At 42.9% G+C, this 20,203-nt stretch overlaps 1 protein-coding gene across 3 annotated transcripts in view; it reads left to right on the top strand.

Moving 5' to 3' along the window:
• Positions 1 to 19,865, top strand: part of dnajc27 (DnaJ (Hsp40) homolog, subfamily C, member 27) — a 33,841-nt gene extending 13,976 nt beyond the window's left edge. For all 3 annotated transcript variants that reach the window (XM_078557525.1, XM_078557528.1, XM_078557527.1), the window contains exons 3-7: positions 3,811 to 3,880; positions 7,515 to 7,679; positions 17,547 to 17,669; positions 18,720 to 18,877; positions 19,565 to 19,865. In XM_078557525.1, coding sequence (XP_078413651.1) covers positions 3,811 to 3,880; positions 7,515 to 7,679; positions 17,547 to 17,669; positions 18,720 to 18,877; positions 19,565 to 19,697 — 649 coding nt within the window. In that variant the 3' untranslated portion in view covers positions 19,698 to 19,865. The remainder of the gene's footprint in view (positions 1 to 3,810; positions 3,881 to 7,514; positions 7,680 to 17,546; positions 17,670 to 18,719; positions 18,878 to 19,564) is intronic.
• Positions 19,866 to 20,203: the final 338 nt, after the last annotated feature.

Here is a 20,203-nt window from a genome sequence, read left to right as displayed (position 1 = left end):
CACAGATCCCTGTGGTACGCCACTGGAGACTGAGCTCTGAAGAAGAGTCATACGGATTCAAAATGTTAACTCTGTCTTTCTCTCGACAGATGCTGTTAGACTTGCTGAGTTTTTCCAGCATTTTCTGTTTTTGATACACGTAGTAAATCTGACAAAGGGACAGGAATAGTCATCCTTAACAAGCGTGACTATATAACAAAATGCACACCATTCTTAACGACAGGTCCAAATTTGTATCCATTGGACCTGCTGCTCAACATGATCGGACATCCTTGCTCGAAAGGAAGCTAAAAAAAAACACTTACTGGACTTGTGAAAGAGTGATGAGCCATGTGATATATATGACAGGGTTTGTCCTCGCGGCTTGCTGCATCTGTTGTATGTATGGGCCGCCCAAGACACAATAGTGATGTCCCTTTACACCCTACCTTACCCATGACCATTTCTGCACAACACGAAATGGCCAAATGGTTGGGTGAGTTGTTATGACTGGTTTTGAGCAGCTTTTCCTGATACATGGTGAAGGATTCCTTCACATTTGTGAAGGCCATCCAGAACTTGCATATCGATAGCATTGCTGTGTCCATGTGCTCATTTGACATTGCTAGCCTATTCACCAATATTCCACTTAAGGGAGCCATGGATATTTGTGCTGCAGCAGTGTATCATGGGGATCTAGACCCACCACCATTGTGTGAATCAGTATTCATTGAACTTATGAACTTGGCAACTCATGCAGTTGAGTAATGACACCATGTATGCCCAAATAGACGATGTTGCCATGGGATCCCTTCTAGGCCCAGCTGGTGCAAACATCTTTGTTGGGTTCCACGAGAAATGTGTCTTTGGAATGACAGTTAACCTCCTACTCCTCGCATATTTCCGATACGTGGATGATATGTTGGCTATATTTAAATCTGCAGCTGCATGTAATCATTTGCTTGCATGCCTTAATGGGCTCCATCTTGCGCTCAAATTCACCTTTGAAATGGAGCAGTCAAATTAACTCCCTTTACTTGACTTACTAGTTGAGAAATCTGCCAGGGAGTTCTCGACCATGATCTACCACAAGCCTACCTTCACTGGTCAATACACGCGTTGGGATTCTTACACTTCTATGTGCTAGAAGATCGGCCTTATTGGCAACCTTGTAAATACGGCTGAGCCATTTGTTCACCATACAAGCTTTATGCTGAAATAGGGCGCATCAGAGACATCCTGTGGGATAATGACTACCCTGATCAGATCATTGCAGGTTGTATATTGCGCAAACTCATGAACAGGTCCAAGGCCATCACTTTCAGCTCTGAAAAGTGCCCAACTACCTCAGTTTACCCTGAAAGAGCAAGGTATCTCAAAAAATTGAGCAATAGGTGAAGCTAGCTGTTTTACGCTGCTACTATGCAGTAGCAACACGAGTGGTATTCACCACTAACAGGATGCTGCAGTCAAGCCAAAAAGACATTCTGCCTATCACAAAAATTCGTAATGTGTATGAATTTTAGTGCCATTGTGATGGTAGGCTGTAGGTCCCAAAGACTGGCGGATCGTATCAAACAGCATGTGCCTTCCGATGTTTGCAATGGGCAAGGTACGGACCGTATCCAACCAGCTCGTGATTGCAAAACTCAAAACAAAGTGTCTAACATTTGATGCGATTCTGTGATTGGACAATATTTGCTAAATAATCCTCAGTGTGCTAAAAATTACACTGACAACTGATTTAAGATTGTCAGTTGGGCTTGCAGTGTGGCGCATTTGCATGTACTGGAGGCTGCATACATTAATGCACAGGGCCCCGTTCTTTGCAGACAGAAAGAACATGTACACACATTGCACTTGTCTCAGCTAAACAAAAGTAAGTGACAACCATTCACTGGTTCATTCCTCAGGGTAATGCCTTGACTAATCAGAGTCAAACTGCCTGGTTTAAATTTCAAACAACACTTGGCAGTTAACTGTCAGTCACCATCAACTGGTGCATTCTCAATGGCAATGCCTCTACCAATCAGAGTCCACATTCCAAACAATCAGCATTCTCTTCTCATACACTATAAATATGTTGTTTCCCCTAAAATTGGCATTTTCTTGCAAGTTGTACTGATGAGTGCAAGAAAAAACTTCAACAAAAACTGTATCTTTTTTTCAGCAATACTCAAGTTCTGTACTACCAAATGACTAAAGAAATACAACAAAGATAACAATGGGAAAGGTGTATTTAGTAAGATTTGGTTGCTCACTCAAAAACTGAATAAACAACTCATTGTCTCTGCCTGTTATTAATTCCAGTCAGTTAACGCTGCAGACTAACACAATATTCTTACCAATGTTTATTGTTATGGAGTATATTTAAAATATATTAAAGGCCTGGGTTTTGCTCACATCAATAATTCAATTACTACCATTTGATCATTAAAAATCCAGGACAAAATCCAGGATGTTCATCTCACTCAGTGAAGTTTAACTGTGGGAATTAGCTTCACTTTCCATGTGATTTTTAAAAAGATATTTTGGGGAATATTATGTTATTTTGTAAAGAAAACTGGGTGTGTCTGTGTGATTTAATTAAACCGGCCTAGAGTTTGATAGGAGTCAGGTTTCATGTTTGGAAACATGAAAGGATAGAGGCGTTAAGTTGAGGTACAAGTAAATCGGTTCGATCTAACATTTGCATTTTTAAATAAGTTGAGAGGTGATTTGAATATCAAAGGGGAGTCAGAGGTAAGAAGGAAAATGTTTGCATCTTGTAGGAGTTGATAGGTAAACAAGTAGTGCGGATATGATATTTATTGACCCGAAAGCAAAAATAAGGTGTAAACATGAAAGAACTTACATTTGGAAGGGTTTGAGTTTCAAAGGGGTGAGAGAACAATGGGACTGAGATGAAAGGGAAAAAAGGTATATTAGAGTTACTGTGGATAGCTGTTTTTTTAGCTGTTGAGCTCGAGATGGCTGGGGATAGCTGGAGCTGTTGAGATAGCTGAAGCTCTGGGCTGGGAGAGGATGCAGTTTGAATCACCCATCCAGTCAAGCCAGAAAAGTCTTGGGCTGCAGTAAGCAGTTTTATTCAGAAGTGGATTCCACCGCAGAGTGGAAGAGGGTAAAGGTCATGTGGTACACCTTTATTGAAGCGACAGCAGTTTGCCTTGTGTAATATTACTGGATTTCATGTTTAAACACCTATAAGGGGGTGTTGCCTAGAAAGTGGTTACTTGTGGGGTTTGACCAAGTAGAGAGTTTTTGGGGGAATGTTTTGTAAGGCTAACCTTAATTGTGTAACTGTAATCGTGTGTGCTTAAGTTTTTTTTTGTTAATAAAACTTTTAATTTTTAAAAAACCCAGAAGTATTACTGTATCTCTTACTGCTGAGATCGGCACGTTTCCTATACGTTATCAGAATGCAAAAAAAAAGGTTGTGGCCCTTAAGCTAAATTTCCCTCTAGGATTTGGTTTGTGCAGCAATTAACTCTGGCTGTGGTCATAACAACAGGGCCCTGGGAAAGTACTCCCAGGCCAGGGAGGTTCCAGACACACACGGCCCTGGGAAAGTACCCCCAGGCCAGGGAGGTTCCAGACACACAGGGCTCTGGGAAAGTACTCCCCCGACAGGGAGGTTCCAGACACACGGCTCTGGGAAAGTACTCCCCCGACAGGGAGGCCTTGGGAAGTTTCCAGTCTCTTGGAGCCTTGGGGAAAGTGTGGGTTGAAGGTGTGATTTGGATAAATGTTGCAGAACAACACGTGTAATTGAGCACAAGAAATGCAAAGCTGCTTACCAGAAGGTTTTATTTTTGTTTCTTGTCCCCTCAGGGTGCAGGTGAGGGATCGAGAGATTAAAGTTAACATCTTTGATATGGCGGGTCATCCTTTCTTTTATGAGGTAGGTAAGAGAGTGAAAGATCTTGCATTTATTATGATTGCTTTCACCTCCGGCGAAGTGTGACAAAGTGCTTTCCAGCCAGTGAAATTTATACAGGCAGCCTTATGTAGGCAAATGTACCAGCCAGTTTGCAATTGCAGGGTCTTTCAGCTTGTAATGAGATGACCAATTCATCTGTTTTTGGTGTTGTTCAAGGAATAAATGTAGCCATTGAAGCTCCCTTGGTCTTCAAATCACGGCATGTGATTCTGTGACATTAAAATGACACAGGTATTGTAACAAGAGATGGGCAGTAGAGCCCAACAACTCTGTGTTGGTGCTTGTTCTCCATACTAGCAGTATCCAAATCCCACGTACCCAAATTTTTCCCATATTCCCTTATACCCACCATTCCATGAAACACCTATCTAACCCATTATTGAATGTTGACCTGATCTCTGCTTTAATCACTAATTCTGTGAATAACTTTAAAAGCCTCATAGTTCTCTTTGTAAAAAAAAACTTATCCTGGTTCTTGGAAATGAGGTGGGCCAAGTAGACCAAGTGTCAGTGGGGAACATTTAGGAGACAGTGATCATTGTATTTTACATTGTAGGATGATGATAGAAAAGGATGATAGGCAATCCAGAGTAAGAATAATTAACTGGACAAGAGTCGACTTCGATGGGGCAAGAACGGAGCTGGGCCAGATAAACTGGAACGAAAGATTGGCAGGATAAACTGTAGCTGAACAATGGGCTACCTTCAAAAAATAATTGGTTTGGTCACGGTCAAGATATATTCCATTGAAAGGGAAAGATAGGGCAAACAAACCCAGAGCTCCCTGGGTGAAAAAGGAGATTGAAACCAAGATAAAGAAGAAAAAGTGCACTTATGATAGGTGTTAGGTAGAAAATAGAATTGAGAACCAAGAGGAATACAGAGGATTCAGAGGGGAGGTGAAAAAGCATATAAGAGAAGAGAAGAGCGATTATGTGAAAAGACTGGCAGCCAACATAAAAGAGCATATAAATAGTAAAGGGCGGTAAAAGGAGGAGTAGGGCCGATTAGGGACCTAAAGGGAATTTACACACGGACGAAGGGGCCATGGCTGAGTTATTAAATGAATACTTTGCATCCGTCTTTACCAAGGAGGTAGATGCTACGCAGACCATGGTGACAGAGGAGGAAACTCTGTCACTAGAAGAGTTCCAAATGGACAAGGAGGAAATATTGAATAGATGGTCAGTACTTAAAGTTGACAAGGCATTGGGACCGGATGAGATGCATCCAAGAATATTGAAGGAAGTGAGAGTAGAAATTGCAAGGACACTGGCCATAATCTTACGGTCTTCCCTAGACTCAGGGGAGGTGCCAGAGGACTGGAGAATTGCAAACATTATGCCCTTGTTCAAAAAGGTTATAAGGACAAGCCCAGCAATTGTGGACCAAACAGTTTAACATCAGTGGTGGGCAGGATTCTAGAAACAATTATTCGGGATAGAATTAGCAGTCACATGGAAAAACATGGGTTGATAAGGAAGAGCCAGCGTGGATTTCTAAAGGGGAAATCATGCTTAACTAACTTGCTGGAGTTTTTTGAAGAGGTAACAGAAAAGGTCGATGCGGGTAATGCTGTTGACGTGGTGTACATGGACTTTCAAAAGTCATTTGATACAGTGTCACACGAGATACTTGAGAAACTTATTGCTGATGGAATAAAAGGGACAGTAGCAACATGGATACAAAATTGGCTGAAAAATAGGAAGAGAGTAATGGTCAATGGATATTTTTCGGGCTGGAGGAAGGTTTGTAGTGGAGTTCCCCAGGGGTCAGTATTGGGACCCTTGCTTTTCCTGATATGTATTAATGATCTAGATCTTGGTGTGCAGGGGAGAATTTCAAAGTTTGTGGATGATACGTAGCTTGGGAGTGCTGTGAACTACAAGGAGAACGGTGTGGAACTTCAGGAAGACATAGACAAGTTGGTGGAGTGGGCAGATAGATGGCTGATGAATTTCAATACAAAGAAGTGTGAGGTGGTACATTTTGGTAGGAAGAACATAGACAGACAATATAAAATAAGGGGTGAAATTTTGAAGGGTGTGTAGGAGCAGATAGACTTGGGTGTATATGTGTATAGATCATTGAAGGTGGCAGGACAGGTGGAGAGAGCAGTTAATAAAGCATATAGTATCCTGGTCTTTATTAATAGGGACATAGAGTACAAGAGCAAGGAGGTTAAGTTGAATTTATATAAGACACTTGTTAGACCTCAGCTGGAATATTGTGTACAGTTCTGGGCACCTCACCATAAGAAGCATATGAACACATTGGAGAGAGTGCAGAGGAGGCTTAGAAGAATGGTTCCAGGGATGAGAAACTTCAGCTATGAGGATATATTGGAGAGATTGGGACTGTCCTCCTTGGAGAGAAGGTGGCCAAGAGGAGATTTGATAGAGATGTTCAAGATCGTGAGGGGGCTGGACAGAGTAGATAGGGAGAAGTTGTTCCCGGTTGTAAATGGATCAAGAACGAGGGGGCTCAGATTTAAAGTGATTTGCAAAAGAAGCAAATATGACGTGAGAATAATCTTTTTCACACAATAGTTCAAGTCTGGGATGCGCTGCCTGGAAGTGTGGTGGAGGCAGGTTCAATCGAGGCATTCAAGAGGGCATTAGATGATTATATGAATAGAAACAATGTGCAGGGGTAGGGGGAAAAGGCAGGGCAATGGCACTAGGTCATAATGCTCATTTGGAGAGTTGGTGCAGACACAATGGGCTGAATGGCCTCCTGTGCTGTTAAAATTCTCTGATTCTGTGATCCTGCTCTCAGTCTGAAATCTCTCTTATTTAATCTTGTACTATCTCTCCAGTTTGAGAATGGAAACATTCTTTCCATCTGCTTAAACCTATCCTTCCATAATTTTAAACATCTTTATCAAATCATCATTTTACCTTCTAATCAAAACAGCCCCAATGTTTAAGTCTTGTTTTTATTCCCCTTGCTGTCCCTTCCTTCCTGGTTTAAATGACTCTTCACTTCTCTATGTACCCATTTTGTCAGTTCATTAGCTGCTATCCTGTTCAGTTGTATCCTATCCTTGTAGAACAACTCTTCATTTTCCTTACAGCTGGTGACAAAGAGGCATTACTTCGAAGGCCTAATGTTTTAGTGGAGGTCTTGTGGAGCAGTGTTTAGCATCCCTGCCTTTGAGCTAGAAGCTCCAAGTTCAAATCCCACTCCAGGCCTTGATGGCCACAGAAGGTGCATTCATAACACGGCCAAACAGGTTGATTAACAACTTACAAATCCTGGTGGTAATAAAGGGAGAGTCTCCTGGTCAGCCGTGCTTGATGTGGAGCGGCAGCCCTCAAGCTATAGCTTCTGGTGATAGGCTGGCAACCTGTTCCAGGAAAAACTAGCCATGGAAGCAGACATAAACACATGCTTTTATGCCTTGTGTGTCACCAGTCATGGGAAAGCTCTAAATCTCATATTTTAGCCATGCCTTGTGTTGCCAAATGCTTCCCTAACCTGGACTGCAAAAGATAGTGTCCACTTTTCAACTGTCGGGTTCCCTATGACCACTGCTCAGGTCAGTAGTACTGCTTGGTTGCTTGATTGTCAGTAATAGTTTTGTCTGTAACAGGTGCGCAATGAGTTTTACAAAGACACTCAAGGGGTAATCCTTGCCTATGATGTTGGACAGAAGGACACCTTCGATGCGCTCGAGAGTTGGCTTGCTGAGATGAAGCAAGAATTGGGGCCTCATGGGAACATGGAGAACATTGTGTTCGTTGTCTGTGCTAACAAGGTAATAAATTATGGTGTCACTCATTACACCAGCAGGTCTTGCTCTCTATCCACACTCAGGACAATGTAGAGGAGCTTTACTCTGTATCTAACTTTGTGCTGTACCTGCCCTGGGAGTGTTTAATGGGACAGCGTATGTTAATTCTATCAATTGAGGTTAAGTATATTAAGATGGGAGGGCATTGATTAGATACTTACTTGAGCCAGTATGAGGAGACATGTACTGACACAGGGTGGGCTCATGTGTGGAGGTATACCTTTAATGATTTACCCTGTGAATAAACTTATTCCAAATAAAGACTGGCTCTGGTTTCTTCCTTCACCAACTGGCTATCAGGACTGTAACATGGTAACAGAGAATGGTGGCCTATAGGTGAAGGTTGGAAACTAAGGAAACATTTTTTTTTCAAACAGAAGATTACAATCCTAGTGGCCATTGTGGAAAATGGCAGAAAGCAAGTATAAATTGTCAGGGTATGATTACCCTCAGATGTTCTCAGAGACTGATCCAGATGACCAATGGAAGAATGAAGTCAATATGTGGACACAGGTTACGTCCCCACCAAAGAGGAAACAAGGTATGGCCTTGGCATTGTCACTTCCTAATAAAAATACAATCCAAAGCAAAGTATTTTGTGAGCTGGATGCTCTGTTAGTTGGATATTGATGAAGGTTTGGATCTTCCTATTAGGGTTCATGGATGAAATTTACAAAAAAAAAGGCTGCCCACGAGGCATGTTCAGCCTTTGATAGATTTCAAAAGACAGATGGAGGAATATATCATGGATTTGAACAGACTATATAAAAGATTGAAGAAATTCAATTTAGAGATCTCTGGTTCAGTGCTAGCATTTAAATTGCTGGATTGTGCTAAGGTGTCACAAATGGACGGGCTCCTGGTTCTAACTGGGTTTTGGCTCTCAAAGAGAGATTTCCTGTTGGATCAGATGTGTGCTACCTTAAAAAAGCCTGGGGAAGCAGTCATTTCCAGCTGTCTTGGTGGAACAAAGAATAGAGGACTTGATGATTTTCGAGATTGAGCAGATATTCGATGCAGGCATCAGTACAACAGAAGAGATACAGACAGGAAGAATGAGGATGAAAGCACCTTAGTAGATTTGGATATCACAGCAGAAGACAGGATTGGAATAGCAGTAATAGGCGAATGAACTCCAAGGATCCCTGGGGAACGGTTAACAGGTGCTTCAGATGTGACTCAAAATATCATTAAGCGATGAACTGGCCAAGGCAAAAAGCAGGGTTTTCGAAGTGACACATGGCACAGAATTCTAAGGCTGACGATGATGATGATCAATTAGAAGGCATTGTACTAGTCACAAGGAACTTTAGTCTGGTGATGAGTGTGTTAGTCGTGGACTCATTCAACTGTGCTATGTTAGATACTGCTTGCACCTCAACATTATGTGGAACTGCTGCTGTTATTTGCAGCTACTCGTGTTAAGAGCTCTGCTGTCATAGTATGTCACACTTTTCTGTCTTGCACCATCCTCACACATCCACTGTAACTTGTCTGCAACCACTTTGTGATGTTTGTCATCCAACTATGTCTTGGCCGACCCTTTTTCTGCTGCCCTCCACTTTGTCCTCTAGATTTTCAGCCCTGTCAACATTTTAGCCATTTGATCATTTTCTTTTCTGGATGTCACTTTTTAGAGTTTTTTTTGTTCTTGCAACTTCAAGCATCGTTTTTTTATTCATTTACTGGATGTAGGCTTCCAGCATTTATTGCCCATCCCTAATTTCGCTTGAGAAGGTGGTGGTGAGCTGCCTTCTTGAATCACTGCAGTCCTTGTGGTGTAAGTACACCTACATTGTAGTTAGGGAGGGTGTTCCAGGATTTTGATCCAGCGACAGTGAAGGAACGGCGATATATTTCCAAGTCGGGATGGTGAGTGGCTCGAAGGGGAACTAGCAGGTGGTGGTCTCCCATGTATCTGCTGTCCTTTTCCTTCTAGATGGTATCAGGTGCTGTCCAAGGAGCATTGGTGAGTTTCTGCTGTGCATCTTATAGATGGTACACACTACTGCCACTGTTCATTGGTGGTGGAGGGCGTGAACGTTTGTGGAAGGGGTGCCATTCAAGTGGGCTGCTTTGTCCTGGATGGTGTCAAGCCTCTTGAGTGTTGTGGGAGCTGCACTCAAGGGGAGTATTCCATCACATCCTGACCTGTGCCTTGTAGAAGGTGGACAGATTTTGGGGGGTCAGGAGGTGAGTTACTCACCGCAGGATTCCTAGCCTCTGACCTGCTCTTGTAGCCACAGTATTTATGTGGCTTGTCCAGTTCAGTTTCTGGTCAGTGGTAACCCCCCAGGTGATAGTGGAGCACTCGGCAATGGTTGGATTCTCTCTTCATTTGTCTTATGGTCTGTATATGGAATTTTAAGCAAGGCCTCTATTTTCTTCCACAGATCTTTACTTATTGTCCAGGATTCTGATGCATACAGGAAAGTGGATATAAATGTAGCACCTTATGAGCGGAGTTTTACGGTTGCGGCAGGGACAGGACCTAAAATGCAGAGAGCCATTCAAAAATCCATTGACTTCGGCTGGACCGTAAAGTCCTGCCGGCGTAAAATTCCACCCTATGAGTTCTTTCCTCGTGACAAACTTGAGTTTTCTTGTTGTTAATGCGTCATGCATCTTCACAAAAGTACTTCTGGCTATCCCTATCGTCCCCTTAATTTCGGCATTGCATCTGCCATCTTCGGTTATCATATGTCCTAAATAGATAAAGTTATCTACTTTTTCCAGTGTGACACTGTCGACTTCAATCTTCACTCTAATTTCATTGAATGTATTCCTTCTAACCATTGTTTTTGTCTTTTTGGTGTTCGTACTAAATCCATATTCTAAGCTACTACATTTTACTTGATCCAAGATATTTTGTAGGGCCGCTTCTGATTCTGCAGGTAGAGTTGTGTCAGCATGTTCTTGCCATCGCATTTTACCCCTGGAAGTACATCTAACACTTGGAGTTTGATAGAATTAGAGTAGGCAATAGTAAGTCATTAGATGGGGTCAGAATAAGGGGGAAAGCAAAAACGCCTAAATCAAGGCTAATGTGCATGTATGTGAATGCACGGAGTGCAGTTAATAAAGATTGGTGAACTGCAGGCACATGTTGACAAATGGAATTATGATATTGCTGTAACAGAGATTTGGCTCAAAGAAGAGCAGGACTGGGCATTACATATTCTGGGGTATAAGGTGTTTAGGAGAGATAGAAAAGGTGGGGTGGGGGAGGGAGAGGGGAGTGGCAGTATTGATTAAAGATGGCATTACAGTACTGGAGAGAGAGGATGTTCCAGAGGGGCCAAGAATGAGATCTCTCTGGCTAGAGGAAAGGAATGAAAAAGGTGCAATAACATTGATCGGTGTAATATGTAGACCTAGACTAGTGGAAGGAATGTGGAGCAACAAATTTGCAAAGGAATTACAGAGAGGTGCGAGAATTATAGAGTAATCATAATGGGGGACTTCAATTATCCAAATATAGACTGGGATAGGAATAGTGCAAAGGGACAATAGAGGTGAGAGTTCCTGGAATGTGTTCAGGATAATTTTCTGCAGGAGTGTGTTTCCAGTCTAATGAGAGGACATGCACTTTTGGACCTGGTTCTGGGGAATGAGTTGGCCCAAGTGGATCAAATGTCAGTGGGAGAGCCTCTAGGGGACAGTGACCATTGTATCATAAGGGTTAGGTTATAATTAACTGGGAGAAAGCCAACTTCGATGGGATGAGAATACATCTGAGTAACACAGAAAGTGCAGGATGGAGCTTAAGAAAGCAATTAGGAGAGCAAAGAGGGGATATGAGAGAGCTCTGGCTGGTAAAAGTAGGTAAAATCCCAAGATATTCTATAAGTATATCAATGGGAAGAGGATAACCAGGGAAAGAGTAGGGACCAAGGGGGCAATCTATGGGTGGAGCCAGAGGACATTGGTAGAGTGTGGAACGAATACTTCACATGCGTCTTTACCCAAGAGAATGAGGATGAAGATATGGAACTCAGGGAGAGGGACTGTGAGATTCTTGAGCAAATTGATATGGGGAGTGACAAGATATTGGAGGTGTTGGCACGCTTAAAAGTGGACAAATCTCCATGTCCGGATGATCAGGGATAGTCAGCATAGCTTTGTCAGAGGGAGGTCATGCCTAACAAATTTGATTGAATTTTTTGAGGAGGTGACCAGGTGTGTAAATGAGGATGGTGCAGTTGATGTAGTTTATATGGATTTCAGCAAAGCATTTGACAAGGTCCCACATGGGAGACTTATAAAGAAGGCAAATGCACATGGGATACAGGGTAATTTGATAAGGTGGATTCAAAATTGGCTTAATTGTAGGAGACAGAGGGTGATGACAGAAGGCTGCTTTAGTGACTGGAAGCCCATGTCCAGTGACGTACCACAGGGACCTGTGCTGGGTCCCCTATTATTCGTCATTTGTATAAACGACATAGAAGACTATGTGGGGTGTAGGATTAGTAAGTTTGCGGATGACACAAAGATTGACCGGGTGGTTGACAGTGTCTAAGGCTACAGGAAGATATAGAGAGGATGATCAAATGGGCAGATGAGTGGCAGATGGAATTTAACCCTGAAAAGTGTGAGATGATACACTTTGGAAGGAGTAATTTGACATGGAAGTATTCAATGAACGGCATGACACTAGGAAGTTCTGAGGAACAAAGAGACCTTGGCGTGTGTGTCCATAGATCTCTGAAGGCAGAGGAGCATGTTAGTGGGGTAGTGAAAAAGGCATTTGGGACACTTGCCTTTATCAATCAAGGCATAGATTACAAAAGTAGGGAGATCATATTGGAGTTGTATAGAACGTTGGTGAGGCCACAGCTGGAGTACTGTGTGCAGTTCTGGTCACCACATTATAGGAAGGATGTGATTGCACTGGAGGGGGTGCAGAGGAGATTCACCAGGATGTTGCCTGGGATGAAACATTTAAGCTATGAAAAGAGGTTGGATAGACTTGGGTTGTTTTCACTGGAGCAGAGAAGACTGAGGGGCGATCTGATCGAGGTGTACAAGATTATGAGCGGCATGGACAGGGTGGCTAGGGAGCAGCTGTTCCCCTTAGTTGAAGGGTCAGTCACAAGGGGACACAAGTTCAAGGTGAGGGGCAGGAGGTTTAGCGGGGAATGTGAGGAAAAACCTTTTTACCCAGAGGGTGGTGACGGTCTGGAATGCTCTACCTGGGAGGCTGGTGGAGGCGGGTTGCCTCACATCGTTTAAAAAGTACCTGGATGAGCACTTGGCACGACATGACATTCAAGGCCATGGGCCAAGTGCTGGTAAATGGGATTAGGTCGGTAGGTCAGGTGTTTCTCGTGTTGGTGCAGACTCGATGGGTCGAGGGTCATTATATGATTCTGAGTCGAGTGAGTTGGAATAAAATGTTGGCAGAAAAGATAGTGGCTGAACAATGAGCCACCTTCAAAGAAAAAGTGTTGTACACAATGTCAAGGTACATTCCCTTGACGGGGAAAGGTCAGACAAATAAATCCAGAGTGCCCTGGATGACGAGAGATAGAGGTAAAGATGAAAAGGAAGAATTGTGCATACTACAACTGTCAGGTAGAAAATACAATGGAGAATCAGGCTGAATATAGAAGGACCAGAGAGGAAGTGAAGAAACCAATAAGAAAAGCAAGGAGAGAGCATGAAAAGAGACAGGCAGCAAACATAAAAGGCAATCCCAGGGTCTTCTATTAGCATGTAAATAATAAAAGGATGGCAAAAGAAAGAGTAGAGCCGATTAGCGACGCAAAAGGGGACATGCATGTGGAGGCTGGAGAAATAGCGGAGGTGTTGAATGAGTATCCTGCATCTGTCTTTACAAAGAAAGAAGATGCTACCCAGGCTGAGGTGAGAGAAGAGGTAACTGGTACTCTAGAAGAACTTGCAATTGAGAGGAAAGAGGTGTTGGAAAGGCTATCTTTATTTAAAATAGATGAGGTACCAGGACCAGATGAGATGCATGCCAAGGGTACTGAGGGAAGTGAGAGTGGAAATTGCAGAGGCACTAGTGATAATCTTCCAGTCTTCCTTAGACACATGGAGGTGCCAGAGGACTGGAGAATTGCGAATGTTACACCCTTATTCAAAAAGGATAAAGCTGGCAACTACAGACCAGTCAGTTTGACTTCAGTGGTAGAGAAACTTCTGGAAACTATAGTACGGGATAAAATCAATAGTCACTTGGATAAGTGCAGGATAATAAAGGAAAACCAGCATGGATTCATTAAGGGAAAATCATGTGTAATTAACTGGCTGGAGTTTTTTGAGGAGGTAACAGAGAAGGTTGATAAGAGAAACGCTGCTGATGTGGCATATATGGATTTTCAAAAGGCATTTGATACATTGCCACACAACTGACTTGTGAGCAAAATTCTAGGTCATGGAATAAAAGGGAAAGTACTCACTTGGATAAGAAATTGGCTGATTGACAGGAAACAGTAGTAATAAATTATTGCTCTTCATATTGGAAGAAGGTTTGTAGTGGGGTTCCCCTGGGGTCAGTGTTGGGACCCTTGCTCTTCCTGATATACATTAATGACCTAGACCGTGGTGTGCAGGGCATGATTTCAAAATTTGCAGATGATACGAAGATTGGAAATGTCTGCTGTGGTGGGGATAGTCTTGAACTTTTTCTGCACTTGAAATTTTTGCTGCACGTTTGAATGCGTTACATGTAGGGAGATGGACTTTCTTCAAGGAGGAGATTTCGGGGGAAAAAATTCAGAGAGCTCAAAGGCATCATATAAAACCATCCGAGATAGACTTTAACTCAGGAGATTTGGTGTGCACCAAAAGAGAGGCCCAAAGGGAAATTGAAAGGTCCTGGTAAGGTACAGTAATAGGTCTTGATGGTTAAGACAATGGTTATCCAAAATGATAATCAAGCTGTTGAGGTTCATTCCTCATGGTTAATCAGGATTGATTACAAAATCTCAGAATCTGAACAGCTGGTAGAAGGCGCTGAGGCACCTGTACCTCTCATGCTCACATGTTTTGTGATCACAGTGCTGAGGAACAGAATGTGATAGACCAAGGGCTGGATGATGGTTAGGTGAGTGATCATGATGTATAGGACAGGGCTATCACATTTGAAAGGCCAACTGCCTAGAGTGGGAACTTGGGTGGCATATATTTCAGAGAGGTCTCGTGACTAAAGCGATGCAACAATTATGGAACATGCAGGAAAAGTTACTGGTGAGTTTATATTGGTTGAATGTTCAGGATGATGACACAGAAATGAGGTCCATGGACTAGCAGTGTGGGGTATAAGAATGGCAAGTAAGAAAGTGCAATGTGAGCTCTAATAGTGGACCTGAGAGTGACTGTTGCATTAGAGAACAATCACGTACCGGAGAAAGAGCCTTCGGCCGTGCGAGAAAGTGATCTTGCAGTGTTAGTCCCAAAAGACATTGCAGTATAAGTAAAGGCCATAGCTGGAATAGATTATACAATGAAATGAAAGATTCAGAATAGTCTCCCAACAGAACTAGGAGCAGATGTCCTCATGAGCATGAAGTTTTGGTGGCTGCCAATAAACTTGAGAATGAACTAATAAGAGAGGTTTAAATAGTTAGAATTTTAGTTTATTCTCAGGTACCAGATAGGGGACAACCAGCTTTGTTACAAAGATGGACTTGTACTGAAAAAGTCCTTGCAGATGGAGCTTATAAGGCTAAAGTCGGGCTAGTTGTTCGGGCTTTTGAAGAGTGACTGGGTGAAGCAAATGTTAGAGTGGACTCTCAACAGCGGGAAAAATAATCCTGAAAATCTTTTTAGTTCTTTTGGCCACATACTCGTGGGAGTATAGATCAGACAACATAAAAGCTGCGTTTCTGTAGGGATGATAACTCTTAGAGAGAAATGTTTCTGAAACTGCGCAGAGGCAGGCAACACAGAAGGGAAACTATGGAAACTAAACAAATGCATCTGTGCCCTGAATGATGGCTCGAGAGTGTGGTATTTTTCAGTGTTTTGCTGAAAGTAGGCTCTAGTCAAATAAAGTAGATCCTGAAATGTTTTAATGCTATTGAAAAGGGAAACTTTTATACATCTTTATGACACATGTTGATGATTTCTTATGGTGTGGTACTGTGGAATTTGAGAAGTGTGTTATTAATAAAATTAAAAAGGAATTTAAGATTGGGTGTCAGGCTACCGGGGCTTTTAAATATATTGGTTTAGATATTAAGCAGAGTAGGGCTGGACTAACTTTAAATCAGTAATTCCTGTTTGGACAATGCTACCCCCATCCCGTTTAATTGTGCTAGGTCATGACAGAAAGATGATCTTACCTCTAAAGAAGAGACAGTGCAGTTGTGTAGTTTAATTGGCCAGTTGAATTGGTTATGCACTAAGACAAGACTAGATGCTGGTTTGATTTATTGGAATTAAGTGAAACAATCTATAGTTGAGGATGTTTTAAGAGCAAAAAAACAGTAAAACATTGAATATGGAGAAATGTGTACTGAAGTTTCCATTCTTGGGTGACTAAAAGAACATGAAATTAGTCACTTGTGGTGGTGCTTCACATGCTAACCTTTCTGATGGGTATTTGAGTGCAGCTGGTTTCATAATATTTTCAGAATTTCACAGAATTTGTACAGCCCAGAAAGAGACCATTCACCCCATCGTGCTACTTTCCCTTTTATTCCATGAGCTATAACTTTGCTCACAAGTCTGTCGTGCAGTACGAGTATCAAATGCCTCTTGAAAGTAAATTATTTTTGATGGTTCGAAATGGGGAATATCCATAGGTCTGGGAAGCTAAAAAAAAAACAGGTTGTTCTAAGTACTTTAGTTGCAGTAGCAGTGGATGTGGGATTCTATTTGTCAAATATTTTTGGGGAAATTTTATATAAGGAGTGTATTGAAGAAAGTTTTCCCATTTAATGTTATATAGATAAATGGTTCCCTGCAGGATTGTGTACACACTACAAAATGTGTGAATGAAAAAAGATTGAAGATTGACTTTGATTGACTTGAAACAAATGTTGGAGCGAAAGGAAATCCCCAAGATCAAGTGGCTTGATTCAAGTCATCAATTTTCTTATTTCACAAAAAGAAATTGTTGGGAGTTCTAGAGGAGGGGTGTCTTGAAGTATGATGCTTTGTACAGAATATAATGTGGAGGGAGCTTTACTTAGTATCTAACCCCCTGCTGAAACCTGCCCTGGACGTGTTTGATAGGGACAGTGTAGAAGGAGATTTACTCTGTATCTAACCCCGTGCTGTACCTGTCCTGGGCGTGTTTGATAGGGACAGTGTAGAAGGAGATTTACTCTGTATCTAACCCCGTGCTGTACCTGTCCTGGGCGTGTTTGATAGGGACAGTGTAGAAGGAGATTTACTCTGTATCTAACCCCGTGCTGTACCTGTCCTGGGCGTGTTTGATAGGGACAGTGTAGAAGGAGATTTACTCTGTATCTAACCCCGTGCTGTACCTGTCCTGGGAGTGTTTGATAGGGACAGTGCAGAGGGAGCTTTACTCTGTATCTAACCCCCTGCTGTACCTGCCCTGGGCGTGTTTGATAGGGACAGTGTAGAAGGAGATTTACTCTGTATCTAACCCCGTGCTGTACCTGTCCTGGGAGTGTTTGGTGGGGACAGTGTAGAAGGAGCTTCTATATGGATCTAATCCCTACTTGTCCTGGGCATGTTTGATCAGACCCAGAGTTCCAGGAATAGAAAGTGTTGCTTTCTCTGGTGCTAACCTCATTTCAGCGTAAAATGAATCGAAAAAAAGTCTCTGCCTAATGTGTGAGACGTACGCATTGTTTTCCTAATCCTATGTTGTGAGTTTTCTTTCCGTAGGTTGACTGTGGGAAACGGCGTGTAGTTGATGAGAGTGAGGGGCGGCTCTGGGCAGAGAGCCGGGGATTCCACTACTTTGAAACATCGGCTCAGTCTGGAGAGGGCATTAATGAGATGTTCCAGGTACCCACAAAGGCTGGAGTCGTTTCAATGAGCTATTGACCAGAGAAAAGTCACAGAGCTAGATCAGGAGGAAGAGGCATTCAGGAGCAGGGAGCCAGGGAATATAGGTGGCCTATTGACATGTTCGTGATAAGAGCGCATTCACGTTCCTTATTTTGGGCACAATATAGAACCCTGTTACAACACAAGCAAGCTCCCCCTGCCACTCCCTGCTACACACACCACCCCTTGCCACTGCTACCAAGCTTCTGTTTACAATCTTGTATTTTATTTCTGCTGCTACCTTTCCAGTACTGGGGGCTGCTGGCCACCAAGGGAAGTGATTTGCTCAAGTGCTTTCTGTGGTAGAAAAGCAGACAAGACTACCCTATCCAAGGACTGGGGAGGCCGACAAATGTATGATTCCTAGGAGTGGGGTGTACAGGCAATGCTTTAATTCCCAGAAATGCAGTGCTGTCAATGAGAAACAGGAAGGTGGGAGAGAGGGCCACCATGAAGTGCGAGGAGGTTGGGAAGTTTAGCCGAGGAGTGTGAATTACAGACACTTGAGGCAGGAATGCCTTACGCAGGATGTGGGGGTAAACTTAAGGCAGAAGCAGGCGCTTTACTGTGTTTACTTTGCACTCCTGCCAGGTCTGAAGAATGCTTCGGCCGCCACATTGCCCAACAGAAACAGAACAGTCCTAAATAAGGCAAGCAGGAAAGGAGGAACTGGCGAACCTGGCAAGTCCTACTTGGCCAATGATTGCTGTTGTTCAGAACTGCTTCTTCTGGCAGTGTCCAAAGCAGCCAATCTGGCGCATAGACCACCCCGATTGACAGGCTACTTGGCTAATGATTGCCGTTGTCCTGGCAGTGAACCTGGCTCCCACCCCCAGAGCACGGGCCTGGGTGTTTTTGCACCTTGTGAACCCCCACTCCCGGGCCTTTGCTTGGGACTGTGGCCCCCGGAGTAGAGTGCCTGGGGAGCGCCATGATCTGTGAAGAGCTCTAACCCAAATCCATGTTTAATTCCTGTTCTTCCTTTCTCTACATTCCATCTGGATCCAGATATTCTTCTCGTCAATTCTTGACATGTGTGAGAATGGTAAAAGGCCTCAGTCCAGTGTGAGCCTGGGGTTTACCAAGGAGCAGGCAGATACCATCCGCAGGATACGGAACAGCAAGGATAGCTGGGAAATATTGGGAATGAAGCCCGGAGCATCCAGGTAAGGCAAATCCTCATTGGCCTTATCATCACTCAGTCAAAGAAACTTTTAGCACACACAACCACAAGGGAACTTTTATGTTCATGCGCAGCCTGCTTGTGGCTCAGTACTGCTTCTAGCACATGCACCTTGCACAGTCAGAAAGCTACTTGGCCATATGCATAGGAACATAAGAAATAGGAAGCGGAGTAGACCATTTGGCCCCTTCAAGCCTGCTCCACCATTCAATAAGATCATGGCTGATCATCTACCTCAACTCAAGTCCCTGCATCATCCCCATATCCCTTAATTCTCTCGGTACACAAATATCTATCGTCCTCAGTCTTGAATATGCTTAACGACAGAGCACCCACAACTCTCTAGAGTAGAGAATTCTAAAGATTCTTGAAATTAAATTCATTTTCACAAACTGTTCTGATGAGTTTTGAAGTGATGTTCAAATCAAGTTCAAACTCATGTTGATTATTAGTCCAGTCACTATATTATTGTGGAGACCGCAAAAATATAAAATAATAGAAAAGCACAACAGGTCCGTGAGTGTTAGAAAGAGGGAAGACCGTCTAGATCAGAACTGAGTTGTGATGAAAATGTTTGTGTTCCTTATGCCCTGTCATATACTAAGTGAGCAGCCATATTGTGTGTAATGGGCGGGTGATTGTGGACCCTGAGACTGTGTCACTTTTACAGGGATGAGGTAAACAAAGCTTATCGGAAGATGGCCATGCTCCTTCACCCAGACAAATGCCTCGCCCCAGGGAGCGAAGATGCCTTCAAAGCAGTTGTCAACGCAAGGACTGTATTGCTGAAAAACATCAAGTAAAAAAGGAGAGCACATCAAAGTTGACTTTGACTCTGACACCAGATAAGAAGCCGTCTTCTGCATAGACTGTGTTGCACCATCTGTACTTCAGATTTCAAAGGAAAGGAGTCAGAAAATGTCATTTAATATTTGGATGTAGGTTGCAAGATTAATAAACCTGAACATTTACACTTGGTATAATTCTTACACTGATCGGCATAACCTTGTTTCACTTATCTAATCACCTTGTAACAGGAGGCAAGCTGCAACAATGTCCTTTAAAGGGAAAGTGGTTCAGAGATGGTGGGCCACATGTGAGGAGTATTAAAGGGGCAGTTGGAGAGAGATATCTATTCTGGGATGACCAAGGTGGAGATTGAAAAGAACTTCAGACGTACTGAATGCGATCCCTTCAAGGAGCACACATGAGTATTGGAGCAATATTGCATGTGCTTCTCTCCATCTGAACCTCAATATTCTAATTCAGGTGTTGGGCTTAACAATCTCCTGCCTTCAATATACAAACC

The sequence above is a fragment of the Cetorhinus maximus genome, chromosome 14 (assembly GCF_964194155.1).
Source record: "Cetorhinus maximus chromosome 14, sCetMax3.hap1.1, whole genome shotgun sequence".
NCBI lineage: Eukaryota > Metazoa > Chordata > Chondrichthyes > Lamniformes > Cetorhinidae > Cetorhinus > Cetorhinus maximus.
The sequence above is the reverse complement of the archived record's forward strand: the minus strand, read 5'-3'. Positions and strand labels throughout refer to the sequence as shown.